The 15,635-nt window shown below is 40.9% G+C and overlaps 5 protein-coding genes and 2 non-coding genes across 8 annotated transcripts; 3 read left to right on the top strand and 4 right to left on the bottom strand.

The window, feature by feature from the left end:
* Nucleotides 1-4,163: 4,163 nt before the first annotated feature.
* Nucleotides 4,164-5,593, bottom strand: LOC129787296 (tRNA-specific adenosine deaminase 1). The gene has a single exon (XM_055822756.1). The coding sequence runs from the start codon at nt 5,591-5,593 to the stop codon at nt 4,403-4,405; it is 1,191 nt and encodes a 396-aa protein (XP_055678731.1). The 3' UTR covers nt 4,164-4,402.
* Nucleotides 4,164-7,110, bottom strand: LOC129787297 (uncharacterized oxidoreductase MSMEG_2408/MSMEI_2347-like). Its single transcript, XM_055822757.1, has 3 exons — nt 6,996-7,110; nt 6,286-6,923; nt 4,164-5,852 (listed from the first exon to the last, which is right to left on the bottom strand). The coding sequence occupies exons 1-3, from the start codon at nt 7,066-7,068 to the stop codon at nt 5,676-5,678; spliced, it is 888 nt and encodes a 295-aa protein (XP_055678732.1). The 5' UTR covers nt 7,069-7,110; the 3' UTR covers nt 4,164-5,675.
* LOC129787294 (origin recognition complex subunit 2) lies at nt 7,068-9,314 on the bottom strand. Of its 2 annotated transcripts, XM_055822755.1 has the most exons (4): nt 9,163-9,300; nt 8,776-9,102; nt 7,731-8,546; nt 7,068-7,669 (listed from the first exon to the last, which is right to left on the bottom strand). In XM_055822755.1, the coding sequence occupies exons 1-4, from the start codon at nt 9,206-9,208 to the stop codon at nt 7,236-7,238; spliced, it is 1,623 nt and encodes a 540-aa protein (XP_055678730.1). In that variant the 5' UTR covers nt 9,209-9,300; the 3' UTR covers nt 7,068-7,235. The 2 variants fall into 2 exon arrangements, with proteins under 2 accessions (XP_055678730.1, XP_055678729.1); XM_055822754.1 differs by having other exon boundaries at nt 8,776-9,314.
* Nucleotides 8,602-8,673, bottom strand: Trnah-gug (transfer RNA histidin (anticodon GUG)). The gene has a single exon. It is a non-coding gene; the product is annotated as a tRNA-His (tRNA).
* A 2,233-nt stretch (nt 9,315-11,547) lies between the features above and the next one.
* On the top strand, nt 11,548-13,253 carry LOC129787293 (46 kDa FK506-binding nuclear protein). Its single transcript, XM_055822753.1, has 3 exons — nt 11,548-11,734; nt 11,857-12,671; nt 12,865-13,253. The coding sequence occupies exons 1-3, from the start codon at nt 11,725-11,727 to the stop codon at nt 13,120-13,122; spliced, it is 1,083 nt and encodes a 360-aa protein (XP_055678728.1). The 5' UTR covers nt 11,548-11,724; the 3' UTR covers nt 13,123-13,253.
* A 113-nt stretch (nt 13,254-13,366) lies between these two features.
* On the top strand, nt 13,367-13,440 carry Trnan-guu (transfer RNA asparagine (anticodon GUU)). The gene has a single exon. It is a non-coding gene; the product is annotated as a tRNA-Asn (tRNA).
* Nucleotides 13,441-13,615: 175 nt separating this feature from the next.
* Nucleotides 13,616-15,299, top strand: LOC129787292 (tRNA (guanine(10)-N2)-methyltransferase homolog). The gene is made up of 3 exons (XM_055822752.1): nt 13,616-13,764; nt 13,824-13,889; nt 13,956-15,299. Exons 1-3 carry the CDS (start codon nt 13,699-13,701, stop codon nt 15,246-15,248), a joined length of 1,425 nt encoding a protein of 474 aa, XP_055678727.1. The 5' UTR covers nt 13,616-13,698; the 3' UTR covers nt 15,249-15,299.
* Nucleotides 15,300-15,635: the final 336 nt, after the last annotated feature.

Raw genomic sequence — 15,635 nt, 5'->3', positions numbered from 1 at the left:
TGGAAACAACCCAATGTTCAGTGAAAATTAATCTAAAACTCAGTTGGGAAATTTTTAAAGCTACCCACATACCATACACTACATACAATTCTTACCCCAATGTTGAATTCTCAGCTTCACTGCTAAAGACATTCCTCATTCTCTTCGTGCCACAAACAGATTCTTATCTCCCCTAAGATATTGAGGGTTTATAATTTGCTGGAATTTCTCTAAATAGTTTCCAACGAATATTATCCAGTTATATACGTACATACTTTAAAGATGACGTGCTCGAGAAATCAATTTGGGGTGAACCAAAAGTTATATAGGGCTGTAAATCAATTAATCCACCTCTCATCTAATGTTGGTATAAGAACTATCTGAATCGTTCGTCTTTAATAACGTCTTCCTTTTCCCTCCTACATGTATGTATATAGTAAAATGGATAAGTTTGGGATGCCTCGAGGGGGATGAGAAGTCTCTGTGGGGAAGTGAAGTACCATTGAGAGACACACGAAGGAAGGAAAAAAATCCACAAAACTCCCTCTTGGTCCGTATTCAAGTGAGGCCATTAGTGAAATCAATTAATTTGTGGTGGAAAATGCTGACTTCATCCCTTTCACCGAATCTATCTCCGGTTCGGAGAGCTTTTGCTCCCACTGCTGGTGGTGCCATAGTGGGTGGGGGTGGGTTCAGTTGCGCGACAATGGGGCCACACAGAGCACATCATACACTACAATGGGTGGTAGATTAAGATCGTTTGTTGGTCAGTGGACCACAATCTGAGCAGCAGCAAACGAGAGCACACCACACACACATACACACCAAATCTTGGCACAGGAAGTACCATCGTCGAGATTGAGGGATGGAGGGGTGGCCTAGGCGATTTAGAAGGAAAGGAAAACAGCTTATACACCACAGTGAGACTTTTCTCTTTTCAGAGGGATGACTGCAGGGTGTGGAAAGAGGGGTTGAGAGCAAAAAAAAATGTATAAAAATAAAATGGAACAAAATAGCTGAGATCATCAATAAACTCCAAAATGACGACACCCATTGATTTTCTTCAACTCTGTGGGGGTATAAAGCTCCATGGAAAATGGACTGGAAATTTTTCTCTCAAACACGAATTTTGCACTCGTTTTCCTGGCACACAACGCGCTCTGTAACAAATCCTCATGATAGGTATGAGGAGGGTTTATTGAAGAAGAGAAAAAAAAACTACAAGAGGTGCTGGTGCTCAACATACTCTCAGTATAAGCACTTTTCCGCCTCTTGGTTTCCCTCCCAAACATTTTTCATGGGAAAACTTTGGCACACAATTCACCGCCAAATCAGTGTGTCTGGAGGACCGCGCTGTTGAGTTGCTAAATCAAACATACAATGGGGGTGTTTTTTGCCCCCAAAAGTCCATGCAATTAACAGCACAATTCAACTTCATTAGAGTATACCGCCAGCCACCGCAGTTGGGGTTGATCATTTGGGGTTTTTCTGCGGAGAAAAATTACTTCTGGGAAAGACATTGAATGATTCAAGGGAGGATTCCGGAGGATTTAATATCACACCCCCCCCCCAGCCCCATCATAACCCCAGAGAGCACCTCTTTTTTTCCTCAAATGCTCCCACCACCATACATACTAACGTATGATTTACATTAAATTCTCAACTCACAGAGGAAAAATGGATAAAGTTGACGAAGAAAATTCACATTGAAGATTTTCTCAAGATTATCCCTCTCGTCCTCAAGTCGCCCGCCCAGGGTTGCCTTCCAACATTTCACCCCCGAATTTATCAGCGATTTTTCGCACACACACACCCCGCTTTTCCGCACTGAAATTCAACTTGCCGTTGAGCACGCGGAAGGGCTTCACGGAAAAATGAGCAGCATCCACTCGGTACGACACTTCCTTCGCAACTAACGTCCATCTCTTTGGGAAATTGCCAAAGAGTCACAGAAAGTCATACAGCGTGCCATTCATGCGGGAAAACATCCAACCCCTCAACATTGGAAGGAACCCCTCTTTGAGCAACTCCTACGAATGAGCGAAGGGATGAAAATAAGGAAAATTGTGGTGAATTTGATATGGCGGGGTTGGAGCTGGAAAACCCCTCAATTCCCCTCGTGGAAAATTAATTTCCCACAAAATCTCCAATATATATCAGCTGATAAGAGAATGATAGCAATTACGAGATGAAATATTTCAATAACTAGGTGCGATAGTTATCTTAATAAATATTCTATTATAATTTTTTTTTTTCAATTAAAAAAAATGATATTTTATCTGAAAGAAAATTTATAACATAAACTGTAAAAAAAAACTTTCTGAAATAGCTGTCGTAGAGATCAGAAGATACTACACGTACAAAGATAATTGATAGATGCTGCTTTGCTAGATAGTCCATAAAAGGCTTTAAAATTAGCTGTGAAAACAATGTCTTATCTTTTATTATTTAGTTGTAAAATTAACCAGAATCGTGGAGACGCCCGATCATACCAGGCGTCTCCATCGCTATTCAATTCATTGTTGACATTTTCAAAATCATTTAACAGAAAAAAAAAATTTTAGCCCTGATTGCCTTTTTGAAAGGTTCGAAATCTCCATGCTTTAAGATTTCTTCTATTCACGACGTTTCGGAGATTCTTGCCTCTTTCTTCAGGAGCTTGTTCTTTGGGTAAATGTAAAACGCTTCATATTTCCTCTTCTATATCACAGATTATTTGCGAATCTTCCAACAACACAACTAAAATACTCAATTATTTTAAATCTTACTTGTTTAACGTGTTTAACTATCTTTAAAGTAAAGTCTTTAAATAAATTTTAACTTGTTTTGAAGCCGACGTAAATGTGATTGAAATTTTTAGGAAAAATTAACTTTCCCCCCGGTCAGCGTCGGCGTCGGTAAATCGGAACTCAGTCCAGAATTAACCCTTTAACGTCCAACGTGAAACATAAAAACATTGAAACATGCGCTCTTTTATATCGATTTTTATTCTATCAATTTTTTTAGAGGACTTTTCTCACTCAGAAGGTCTTCTTTGACCCCTTATGCGTGAATTTTATGCATTTGTAACATGGAAAAACAGATACATTCATAAATAATTGAAAAAATAAAATGTTTCACGTTTGGGTCAGCGTATGACCCAAAAAACCTTAAAGGGTTAAAGACACAATTCTGCCAGAGCTTTCGGCACAAATCAGTGCCGTCCTCAGTGGCTGTGAGGAAAGGGAATTTAATTTAATTTAGTTCTTTAATTTACAATAATTAATGAAATAGGGGAACGTGGCCCAATTCGGACCGGCGCCCAATTGTGACCTCCCTTTTTATCGTAAATGACGAAGTATTTATTATAAAATTAGTTTCACTACATTTAAAATTGGAAAATATTTTTAAAGTGATTCAAATTGAGCCCTAGTTTCTCTTGTGGCGCCCTGAATAGGGGGGCGCCACAGGGCTCTGGTCAACTCCCCCAGTAACCTCCACCCTCATAGTCCTCAAACTAAAACTACAGAGCACTTTGAGCTTGCAGCCATACCCGCACAAGGCTGAGCTCCGACTAACTCTCTCTACGACTCTACACACATCAGCACTCTTTGCCGTTCTACACTAATCAGCACTCTTTGCCATTCTCTCATCTAATTACTCTCTCAGTGCTCTCCTATATTCTCTTGAGGGTTCTCGTACTCTCTCTCTCACCTATTTGAGGGTTTGTAACCTGGGGGCAGAAGCCGTTGCCGAGGGAAGGGCAGCCGTTACAGTTACCGCCAATCTAAGGGTACTCACTCTATGAGCTAGGTTAATATTCGCTGGATAGTGAGTCGGGTGCTACACTCTATAGAAAAATTCTGGATTTTTTTTATGTTTTAAGCTACGAGAATCATTCATATAAATCGGCCACGTCGATTTAAAGCAAAATGAAATTGGTTTAGGATAAAAATGGCTGAAAAATTGAATAGAAGAAGCAGATTCTCAATACCACCAATCCTAAATTTTCAAAAAATATTGAAAACTAATGTAATACCTGCAGAAAAATATGTATATTAAAATAGGAGAAATAGAATAATAAAAATTGTTCTAATCCAAAAAGTCCAAAATACGAGGGAGGATTAGATTAAATAAATAAAAGGCAAACACCCACGCAACGCTTTTCACAGCAACTGCTGGAAACTAAAAAATGAAAATCCTCCTTTTTGCTGTAAAACTTCATTTTATTCACAAAACAGCTTAAAATTGTAAATTGTGTAGCATATTAACATTTTAAACATTTAATTTCATCACTTTTACAAAAAGTTCCAGAGAGGAATTTCCGGTGTGCCGCATAAGCACTTTGAGGCGAATTTATCTATTTTTCCGGCCACATTAATTCACACCTTGTGCTCCATTCTGGGAGCCACAAGTTGAGATTGCCCAGAAACCACGTGCTAAATTAATTTGTGCACGTGAATTTCAGGTATTTCTCACTCTTTGTGGGCCACACGCTGAAATAGTGCTGCTTTAGCCACTGCCCTAGTATTCTATAGTCCTTGTTTTTAGCTTCCTGATACGATAAATCTCGGTGCTGCGGTGAATTTGGCTGGGGAAAGATGGTCATGTAGTGAATGAAGAGGGCTTTCTTGGCAATTAATAGCCTCGCGGCGGGTGTTTTTGCCTTCTTCTTCGTGACACCTTGGCGTTTTCCGGCAATCGCCACCTCATGTGAACGTTCCCCAACACGACAATACACAATGCTTCCCGGGGATGGTTGCCACTCATCATTTTGGGCTGTTGGGTGTGGGTGCCTCTCAAAAGGAAACACAACTTCCTCGGTTGCTATGAGAATTTCCGGACAATGGAGGTTGTAGGTGTCCGATGGGATGTCTGGATGATTTGTGAAACGCCTCCAGAGCGCACGTTCCGTGGCTTTTTTGTCACAAATCGCGTCCCGAGGATAAATAAGTGTGTCAAGATAAACTGGAGCTGCAAGGACATTCATCAAAAGTCCCCCCTGTACCCCCAGGACACACCATCTGGCCATCTTATCGCTGCACGAGGCTGAGAGTGTTGCCACACCACGGCCTGGCTTCCTCCTCACGCATCCCACTGTCTGTTCCATGAGATCTCCCCCCACTGCTTGTCCAATTAATTTTCCACCCGTGAAACCTCCTTCTTGACACTCTAGCTGTGCCTTTGGCCTTTTTGCCGGTGGCTGTGAATCCTCATCGTCTGTGGGAATTCCCGGAAAAATACTCGCATCCCCACAGGGTGAATGTGTGGTGAAGAAATGAAATTTACAGCCAGTCCTCAAGATAAATTTCTTCTCGCCATGAGGAGTAAATTCAAAGATGCTAGCCTTCAGTTGTCGTGCAAAGGTCATTTGTTCCATGAGATAGCGCAAGAAAGCCCTTCTCGTCACAATTTCCGCATGACTGTCATTGACAATATCCCCTGATTCACACATAAGATCAGCCCCAATGCACTTTGTACCCGTCCCCATGGCCACCACCTCTAGCTCTCCTCCTTCTTCCTTTACAATTGCACACAACACTGTCCATTCCCGCCCATTGAGTGGTTTCCCCGCCTTTGGAAGTTGTTTTTCAAAGAATTCTGCACACATCCTTACCACATCATTCGCAATCATTATGCCTAAACGACTCCGATAATTTCTCCGTTTTATTCCTCTTAGGAGCTTTTAAAAGTGCTGGAAATGTGATGCAAATGCCTTAATTGATTGGATCTGGATTCCAAGAATACTTCTCTCGGTGCTCCATGTTGCTCAATGTTTTCATGTCCTCTTCCGGAATATCAAAGTCCAGGGCAAAGTTGTCTTCAATGTGCTGCTTAGAGCGTGCCTTGGGGATGACTCCGATATTCTTCTGAGTTGCCCAGCGAAGGAGGACCTGAAATATGAGAAAAAGATTTTTTATCAGAACTTATTTGCTTCAGAATTTATTAATTAAATTGTCTAAGAAGCTGATTTGAGTGGAAAGCAGTAGCTGGGAACTTCAGAACATCCCAACACTGATTCCTCACAAAAAAAATCTCTGATATCAACGAGCAGCTGTGCGGGCTTATGAATTATGATAGGGATTGAGAGAACGCATTCATAAATCACAATCCCCGCTAGCAAACACGACCTAATAAAGCTTATCAGTGAGCTTTCTCCCCAACATAAGTTTCCACGGGGTTCATGGTCAAATTTAAGATCATCCGACTGACAAAAAAATGATCAGACCACCTCCTAAAATTTATCGCCGCATCATCCCACAACAGCGTCAACATTTTACACACCAATCTGTAAATAAAATGGAAAGAAGAGAAAATCCTCCTTACCTGAGATTCCTTCTTTCCCAGCCTTTTAGCCACGTCCTTCACAACAGGATCTTGCGTCAGGAAGCCTGTGCCACCGCCAAAGGAGGAATATGCCTGCAGGAAGATATTCTTCTTCTCGCAGTATTCCAACAATTCCGGGGAATGATGATGTGGATGCCACTCTACTTGATTGACAGCCGGTGGGATGCCGTAAGAATTGGCCAGTAGCTCATCCAAGTGACGCGGGAGGTAGTTTGAAACACCAATTGACCGGAGGAGTCCCTTTTTTTGCGCCCCAACGAGACCTTTCCATGCAACGTCGCGGAATTTGGCGTTTTCCGGACTGTGCATAGAAATTCCCTTAGCTGCTGGCCAATGAACCAGGTAGAGATCGATAAAATCCACCTGGAGCTTCCGCACTGACGTCTCCACAATATCCAACACGTAGTCCTCGTAAATGGGATCCGGAATAAATTTAGACGTAATGAAAATATCCTCCCGCGACAGGTTATGCTTGGGAAGTAGCTCTTTTAGGGCATTCCCAATTTGTAGCTCATTCTTGTAGCATGTAGCTGTATCTATGTGCCGATATCCAGCACCTAGAGCATAATCCAAGGCACTATGCACCGTTTCCGGTTCAGTAATTAAGTAAGTTCCTACTGAATTGGAGCTTCGTGTTAGGAAAATCTTAGGAATCTGTCAAAATTCCCCCACAAATAATGAATACTTACAGCCAATTAGGGGAATTTGATGGCCAGAATTGAGGAGGATATTTTTACAAGCAGACAATTTAGAAACACTCATTTTTCACACATTCAGAGAACACACAACTTTATTCCTCAACGTCTCTTAACCAGCTGAGCTTCAGCTGATGCGGGAGAAGCAACAAATGCGGAACAAATGATTCAATTTGACCTTATCCGGAAGCGCGCCGCGCGACGATAAGAATCTCACCCAAATGACAGTTAAATTTAAATTTGATTTTCCTGTTGAAACTGCTGCAGGAGATTCCCATCAATTGGGATGCTGAGGTATTCCCCACCGTCAATTCCTTGGCGCATTTTCACGGCTTTGTGATCCAAGAGTTCCGTCAGCTGCGCCCTCAGTGCGAGATCAGAGCTCACGAGGAATGCTTCGCGACTTTTGCTGTAGAGCTCCCGGAATAGCATACCGGGGTAGTTGGAATTGCTTCGATTCTCCAGCTGCTTCCGCACGATCAGCATAAAGACTCCCTTTGCATTGGTGGTGAGAGACTGGAAGACACTCTTGAGCGATGACAGAGCCAATGCCCCGGAATTCTGAATCATCAGGGAATTCTCAAAGGCTGTCTCTTCCGTGTAGGGCAGCATGGAGGTAACATCCCACCAGGTGAAGTTGTAATTGCTCAGCTTGGAGTGATCCCAAACTGTTCAGGAAAATTTCTTTTTAGATTAGAAGGAATTTCTCTCAGGAATAAGAATACTTACGGAGAGCTGTGTTTATGTGATCTATTGAGGCAATGAGATGAATACTGGGAATCTTGGCAATTTGACTGAGAACTGTCTGTGCCTTTCCATTCCTCAGCATTGCTCCTTCCAAGTTGTGAACAATCAGGAAGAGATGAGATCCTTCCCTCTCCTGCATCTCATTCTCAATCAACTGAACAGCCTCATAAGGACACGTGGGAACAGATTCCAGCTCCAGAATGTCACAAATGACACTACTCAGGATATCCTTGATGGTCAAGCTGGGAAAGAAGCCATTAACCACCAAAACATGTTGATCTGAAAGCATTTCCCGGTGGAATTCATTCATTAAGTTTCTCTTCGAGCCCAGCCCATAGAGCAGGAGATTGAATCCCTCATTGAGGATACACAACCACTTCCAGAAGAAGCTCTTGTACTCCCCCTGAAGCTCCTTTATGGCAGTTTCATGCTCTTCCGGGAATTCAACGGCATCCAGAAGCTTCATCATTTCCGAATGTGGAAGTCGAGGTGTCTTCAAGTGATCCAGCGTATGGTCAGATGTTAGAGATTTCCCTTTTGTTGTCTGACTGCTGAAGTAATTGTCACTCTTCAGGCAAAATTGTGATTCAGTCTTTGTCCTGAGATTGCGCTTCCGTGTTGCAACAGGTGTCATGGGAGCAATCAAAGATGGGGCAACTTTCCGGACAATTCTCTTCCTGGGTGTCTTGGGCTCATCTTCCTCTGAATCCGTTGAAGTGGATTCTCCTTCTGAATCAGTGGAAGAATCTTCAGTCAATGAAAATGAATCCGAAGAACTTTCCACAATCTTAGTAAGACCTGCAATGAAAAAAAAGATCAAATAAAGATATTTTGGCAAAAAAGGAGAATTTTGTGCCGTGACCAGGAGTCGAACCTGGGTTTTCTCGGCCACAACGAGATGTCCTAACCACTGGACGATCACGGCCAAATGCACCACATTCACTTCCACATCTGGGGCCCACCAAAAATCACCCAGAAACCGGATTAAGTGGAGCACGACTTTCACTCTCACTTTCATTTTACTTACGTTTCTTTATTTTCGCGCGAATATGCTGCGGTGTCTTGCCCAACTGTGTCTCCCTCGCGCTGGTACTCTTCCTCCCTGTTCCCGGAGTTGTGGGCATCTGGGAGCTGGAGGATTTTGGGGTTGTCGCACTGGCTGCCATCAGGGACATTGCATTGCGCTTTTTGGGCGTTTTGAAGGAATAAATATTCCCTCCGGCGACATCTTCAGCCTCATCGAAGAGCTCACTGGCCTTGACGACATTCTTACTATCCGGAGACTCCAAACACAGGCCGGATAGATCACAATCAACTCCGGCGGCTTCCTTGGAATTCCCACTTCTATCAGATCCTGAAGAAAATTCATTGGAAAAATATCTTTTGTTTGGTGTTCTATGTCTCTGTGACTTGCGAATGGGTAAATCCTCCAAACTGCTGCTACTGCAATCACTGGACATCTCTGGAGAGGAACAGATTCTTAAGATTGACAAAATAAAACTCAAAAATTCCTTTTGGAAATTCACTGTTCACCCGGCTAACGAGTTTTTAATGATTTGTAGAGATGCAAAAACCATCGATATTTATCGATAGTTATCGATAGCTTCGACTATCGAAAACTATCGATTGGGAATAGGACTATCGGACTATCGGAATAATTTTCTCTTTCTATTGAAACGCGCTGTCTCATTTGAGAGTTTTACAAAAAATACTATAAAAACTCAAACTCAGATTCATCAAAATTTTAATTTCAATTTATATAGGGTTTTTTCTACATGTACGGATAGCAAGTCGTAGTAGTATGAAATTGATATCTTTTCAATATTTGTTATAGAGAGACTACTTACTACTTTTATTCAAATATATATGGTTAAGCGCGTAGCGCCCTTGCAAAAAAGCAAACTACGTTCTTAGGGTAGATACTGATAATTTTTTCTTTCCTTTTAATTAAAATTTGTCAATTATAAGATTTTTGATACTCTGGAAAAAATCTTATAGGATTTTGACATTTTATTCCTTTAATTGAATTTTTGAAAGAAAATTACTTTTCCGGGCCTCTTCAGAGATCTTTTGACTTTTCCTCGACAACAAATTCTTTGTTTTTCTTTTCTAGAACGAAAATAGAACGATTCCAAAATATTCACCTGTCAAAATCTTCCAACTTTTTAATTCTTAGAAAAAAAAGAAAAGATTTTTATCAGAATATACCTCATTTTTTTTAACTCTTCGTACACTATGACCAAAATACTTAAGTCCATTGCCATGGGGGTAGTGACCGACTTCATAGACCGAAATCTTTCGGTCAAATGTGCATTATTAAACTCATTGGTACTCTTTTATCTTTTGTCTATTTTAGAACACAGAAATAATTTTTAAATGGATTTTTTAATAAATTTTTCATTGAGTCTTTTCAGTTTAGAATGATCAAGAAAGAGACTCAGAGTGACAAAGCGAAGAGAAAATGGAATAAATTCAACCGTTACACCAATATTTGAATTCCCTCTTCTTACATTTATGTTAATAACTTTTTTTCTGGTGGATGGATTGACCTCAAATTTTGATACAATCTTCTCAGATAACCAAGAAACTTATTTCTAAAAGATCGGTTCTAAATGTCTAAGAATTAGGGCGTAATAGCTAGAGATAGAACTCTGGGGTCGGTCACCTACCCCTCATGGCAGTGCGAGGGTTTTAAGAACGTTTTTCGTTTATTTCAATTATTTTCGCAATGAAAAATTCTGTTTCGGTAATTGGGTTTTTGCGAGGGTGCTACGCGCTTTATCATGTTGGTAAAAATAAATTCTTTTTGGGTAAGTAGTTTGGTTTTTTTGCGGGGGATAGGGTAACTGGTGCAAAATGTTAGAAATACAAGACACAACATTTCCAATAGATATCTCAGTAAATATTATTTCGTAATTATTCTAATTTAGTTAAAAGTACCTTTTTTTAACTCTAACTAACCATATAAAGATTTAAAATAATTGATCTAATATTTTGGGATTTATTTAAAAATAATATTTTCGAATTTCAAAGTTACTTTGACCTTTCATTTCAATATCGTATTTCGGCGTATTTCTACGTATTTTTTTTTTGACCCAAATGCATTTTAGATAGAGTAACAATTGCTGAACACGAACCTAGTTTAAATTTTCCGGGTTTTCCCGTAGAACACTGACATTAAAAAGTACCACTTGGGTCAAAAAGTTAGACACCCTTTTTAAGGCAGTTATCTTTATTTTAATTAATTTATTTTTTTTTGTATTTTTATTATAAAAAAAATTTCCAATTGTTGCACAAATATCTTATTCTCAATTGCTTTTATAGTGTTTAAATGAAATAAATTCATAAAATTAAAATTTAGGGACAAAAAAACGTAAATTAACATTTTGCCCCATGGTTGGGGCAAAAAGTTAGAAGTGCAAGGTTTCGGAAAATAAGCTGAAAATGCATTTTCCCATTGAGTTATAAATTTTTCGTCTGAGACAAAGTTGTAGCCTGGAAAATTTCCTATAAGATAGTTGTCATGGAAAAACTCAAATATTTTCAGGGAAATCAGGAAAATGTTTCTCCCAAAAAACAACTTTTTGCCCCATGTCCCCCAACACTTCTTCTGAACAGCGAAAAACCGGTCATATCCACGAACAAAAAATTTATCGATAGTCATCGATAGTTATCGATAGCTTTTCCAAAAATATTCGATAGTATCGATAGCGAATTTTTCCGATAGTTTGCATCTCTAATGATTTGAGGTTATGTTTTGTTGTTTGAGGTTATGTTTTGGGAGGGAAAAATTCGACGTCATTTGAACTGTCAATCGCATTGCCATATTTTTAGAGAACTTTGGTGAGCACGGAAGCGTGGTTTTTGCACTCTGAGTTTATCCACGAAAAAACTTACTTTTACTGCATTTCACAATTGTTAACTCCATCAAAAGTGTTTGAGGCATTCTTGAGCTTATTTTCAATCAATTGGCAAAATGGTTTTCGGTAAGTATTCGTGAAAAAATGAGATATTTTTTTGACTCACCACGTGGGTCCGGCTTCCGCACTCGGGGGAAGCTTTTGAAAGATTTTTTTTTTCATTAATTTATCTCCTTTTTTGCAATTAGGTCTCGTTCTTACACCCAACAAAAAGTACTCCCAGACAGTGGAGAAGGACTATCAGTTGTCCAATGCGGCATTGGATACAAGAACATGTGGTCAGGGTGATACACAACTCATGGTGACCGTGGAGAAGAACACCTACCTCCTGTGCACGCTAAACAAGGAGCATCCACAGTGCACGCTGGATCTGCAGGTCTCGGAAGGGGAGAAAATTGGTTTCTGTAGCATGGGAACAGGCACTATCCATTTGGTTGGGTATATGCTTCCGGACGACCCAATGGGGGATGATTTCGAAGGAGATGAGGAGTCTGATGCTTCCGAGGAGGAGGATGAGGATACAGAAGTGCCACAGCTTGTGCCGATTGAAGGGAAAAAGGGGAAAAATGTTAGGAAAGAAAAGCCAGCTTCTCCTGCACAGGAAGATAGCGATGACGATGAAGAGGACGATGATGATGATGACGATGCCGAAGATGACGATGAGGATGATGACAGTGAGGGCGGAGAAGAGGAAGAGGATGACGACGATGAGGAGGAGGAGGATGATGACAGTGACGAAGAGCCACAGCCACAGAAGAAAGCCAAGCTGGATGTGAAGCAAAATGGCTTGGAGAATGGAACGGCACAGCCGAAGAGTAAGAAGGAGCTGAAGAAACAGAAAAAGCAGGAAGCTCAGCAGAAGAAGGATAAACCAGAGGGACAACAGAAGCAACAACAACAGCAACAGAAAGGTGGCAAGAAGCAGGTTCTTCAGGGAGGCGTCGTGATTGAAGACCTCAAGGTTGGCGATGGCCCAGAAGCCAAGTCCAAGCAGAAAGTTTCGGTGAGTTTTGGCATTTTTTCTCTAAATTTATCCTTGAAAATTATGAAAATTCCTTTAGTTGAGCTTCCGGAAGGGTTTCTTCATTTATTTATCGAATGATTATTTCCGTATTATCGATATTATCAAGTTTATCGATTTATTTCCTAAAAAAAAAAACATTTTTGCTAAACTTTTGATTTTTTTGCTCTCACAGGTCTACTACGAAGGACGATTGAAGTCAAACAACAAAGTCTTTGATTCCTGCAAGAGCGGCAATGGTTTCAAGTTCACCATTGGCCGTGGCGAAGTGATCCGTGGCTGGGAAGTTGGTGTAGCCGGCATGAAGGTGGGCAGCAAGAGGAGAATCACATGCCCCCCACAGATGGCGTACGGTGCCAAGGGATCACCACCAGTCATTCCTCCCAATTCAACGCTGGTATTTGATGTGGAGCTGCGACAAGTTAAGAATTAAATTTTCCTTTATCTCTGCTTACCTACATTAAGAAAAGAAAAAAAAAATCATTCAAACAGCGAGTATTTTTCTCTTAATTTTTATAAACATTGAAAAAAACAATAAACTGGATTCACTCGTGGAAAAAAAAATCTTTTATTTTTGGATCTTTTTTTGGGATTTTTTTTATTATTTTATGCTTCATAAATTTTAACCAAAAGGTGTTTTTTTAAGTGCTGTAAATCACGGTATCTGTGGAATCAGTGCCTCCGTGGCGCAATTGGCTAGCGCGTTCGGCTGTTAACCGAAAGGTTGGTGGTTCGAGCCCACCCGGGGGCGCAAATCTTTTTATTTTATTAGAAAAAATATTATTGAAATGATTTTTTTTTAATAAATTCATAAAAGAATATTTTGCAATTTTTCCGATCATTATTTTCCTCATTTCCTACAAATTAATAAGAAAATCTCAAAAATATCGATAAAAATAATTGAAGAGCATCGATAAATCTTTTTGATAAACCCCTTACACCGGCTCTGTTTACAGAGTGTACTCGTGCTCTTTGCATTTTCACGCAACACCGGAAAATTAATGAAAGAATGGCGAGGAATTTGCGAAAATACGTTCTTTGGTTTGCCCAGGAGCACGTTGACTTCCGTTTCCCGGTAAAACACCTTTATTTACTAACTAAATTTGAGGTTATGTTATTTGTTGTCTGTTCCAGGAAATTCAGTCAATTCTCAAACTATTCAATATCTCCCAGGATTGGAAGAAGCCAGACAATCCGGAAGTAAGTCATGGAATAAATTACAAGTTAAATCACTCAGTGACACCTCATGGTTATTCCTCCACATAGCTTCCTTTCTGGATCATTGATCTTCCTGATGATGACTGTGCGAGAAAGATTGCCTCCCGTTCAGTGTCCCTACGATGCATTATGGAATTGTGGGCACATTCAAAGAGCATCCCAGGTCTACACAGTGCAGTTCGAAAGGTTGTCCAGGATAATCCTCAGTGGCAGGAGACGATATTCAGCAGAAATTCCTCATTCCGGTTGAATGTGGAGACGTACAACAAGCACATCAGTCAAGCTGAAAAAGTGGCCAAGATTGAGACATTTAACTACATTCCCGTGACTGGAGAAGTTAATCTCAAGAATCCCGACGTTCAGTTTGTTTACATTGAATTTTATGGGCTGATTCCCACGGAAGTCCCTCCGGAACCGCATGATGTTCTCTTTGGACGATGGATTGCCGACGGGAGGAGAGCCGTACTCAAGGAAATATCCCTGAAACGACGGAAGTTCATCGGGAATACCTCAATGGACCCCCAACTGTCGCTTCTGATGGCCAATCAGGCGCTAATCAAAGACGGAGATCTTGTTCTGGATCCCTTTGTGGGTACTGGAAGCCTTCTTGTTAGTGCTGCAAAATTCGGTGGCTTTGTCCTCGGCACTGACATTGACTTCCTCATGCTCCACGGACGAACAAGACCATCGAGGATAAAGCAAAAAGTACGCGAGAAGGATGAATCAATCAAGGCAAATCTCACCCAGTATGGTTGTCAGGATAAATACCTCGATGTCTGTGTATCGGATTTCTCCCTGCCAATTTGGAGGGATAACCTTGTCCTGGATGCCATCATCACAGATCCACCCTATGGCATTCGAGAGGCAACAGCCAAAGTCGCCTCAAAGGATCCATCAACACAGAAACCCCCATCACCACCACCAGGAAGCTTCCACTGCCCATCACGTTCCCACTACGATCTTCATGACATTTTCCGGGATCTCCTGACTTTCTCCGCAAAGCATTTGCGACTAGGTGGACGCCTCGTGTGCTGGCTTCCTGTCTTCCGTGAGGATTACTGCCCCACAAAGCTTCCCAGTCATCCCTGCCTCCGCCTCGTGGCTAATTCCGAACAAATTCTCAACACTTTCAGCTCCAGGAGGCTCCTGACGTACGAAAAGTACGCCGAAGTGGAGCCTGATGGGAGCGCAGAGGCTACAGGGACACAGGTGAACTTCAGGAGATGGTACTTCTGCCACAGCGATGAGACGCGAGAGCAGAAGCGTCTTCAAAAGGCGCAACTGAGGAAAGAGCAACGGGAAGAAGCTGAGAAGAGGATGAAGGACAAAGAATTAAGCTAATGGTGTTGAATTGATAGCAATAAAAAACATTAAATTGTATAGAAAATTAAATTCTAATTTTTCCTTATTGACCTCCTTAAGGATCTGCGATGGTTTTCTGGAACTCTTTCTGGAGGATTAGAGATTTCGGGTGAAATGGGGTTTAAGTCATTCAGGTTAAGCATTAAAAAGTAGTTTTGTCATTAAAATTTAATGACCCTAAGTCTCGAAAATGAGGCTTCAGTTTCAGACTAAACCAGAGAATTAAGTACCTAACCGACTCAAGAAAGTACTTAGAAAGTCTTTCTACTAAAATTCTAATCAACATTCAGAGCTCCTAATGACGATATGAAGAAGGTCGGAGACTCACAAAGGTTAATAAAATTTCGCTTTACTGACGTTAATCAA

This window comes from Lutzomyia longipalpis, chromosome 1 (assembly GCF_024334085.1).
Source record: "Lutzomyia longipalpis isolate SR_M1_2022 chromosome 1, ASM2433408v1".
NCBI lineage: Eukaryota > Metazoa > Arthropoda > Insecta > Diptera > Psychodidae > Lutzomyia > Lutzomyia longipalpis.
Note: the sequence above shows the minus strand (reverse complement) of the source record. Positions and strands in the feature narration are given on the sequence as shown.

What these genes read in the sequence shown, in the direction of transcription:
- LOC129787294 (XM_055822754.1), bottom strand. Translation starts at nt 9,208, where the DNA reads ATGTCCAGTGATTGCAGTAGCAGCAGTTTGGAGGATTTACCCATTCGC. An exon ending in TCGCGCGAAAATAAAGAAAC is followed by an intron (nt 8,547 to 8,775) that starts GTAAGTAAAATG and finishes TTTTCATTGCAG; the next exon opens with GTCTTACTAAGATTGTGGAA. An exon ending in TCACATAAACACAGCTCTCC is followed by an intron (nt 7,670 to 7,730) that starts GTAAGTATTCTT and finishes TTTCCTGAACAG; the next exon opens with TTTGGGATCACTCCAAGCTG.
- LOC129787297 (XM_055822757.1), bottom strand. Translation starts at nt 7,068, where the DNA reads ATGAGTGTTTCTAAATTGTCTGCTTGTAAAAATATCCTCCTCAATTCT. An exon ending in TCAAATTCCCCTAATTGGCT is followed by an intron (nt 6,924 to 6,995) that starts GTAAGTATTCAT and finishes GCTCCAATTCAG; the next exon opens with TAGGAACTTACTTAATTACT. An exon ending in TGGGAAAGAAGGAATCTCAG is followed by an intron (nt 5,853 to 6,285) that starts GTAAGGAGGATT and finishes CTCATATTTCAG; the next exon opens with GTCCTCCTTCGCTGGGCAAC.
- LOC129787293 (XM_055822753.1), top strand. An exon ending in AGTCCAAGCAGAAAGTTTCG is followed by an intron (nt 12,672 to 12,864) that starts GTGAGTTTTGGC and finishes TTGCTCTCACAG; the next exon opens with GTCTACTACGAAGGACGATT.
- LOC129787292 (XM_055822752.1), top strand. Translation starts at nt 13,699, where the DNA reads ATGGCGAGGAATTTGCGAAAATACGTTCTTTGGTTTGCCCAGGAGCAC. An exon ending in ACGTTGACTTCCGTTTCCCG is followed by an intron (nt 13,765 to 13,823) that starts GTAAAACACCTT and finishes TGTCTGTTCCAG; the next exon opens with GAAATTCAGTCAATTCTCAA. An exon ending in AGAAGCCAGACAATCCGGAA is followed by an intron (nt 13,890 to 13,955) that starts GTAAGTCATGGA and finishes TCCTCCACATAG; the next exon opens with CTTCCTTTCTGGATCATTGA.
- LOC129787296 (XM_055822756.1), bottom strand. Translation starts at nt 5,593, where the DNA reads ATGATTGCGAATGATGTGGTAAGGATGTGTGCAGAATTCTTTGAAAAA.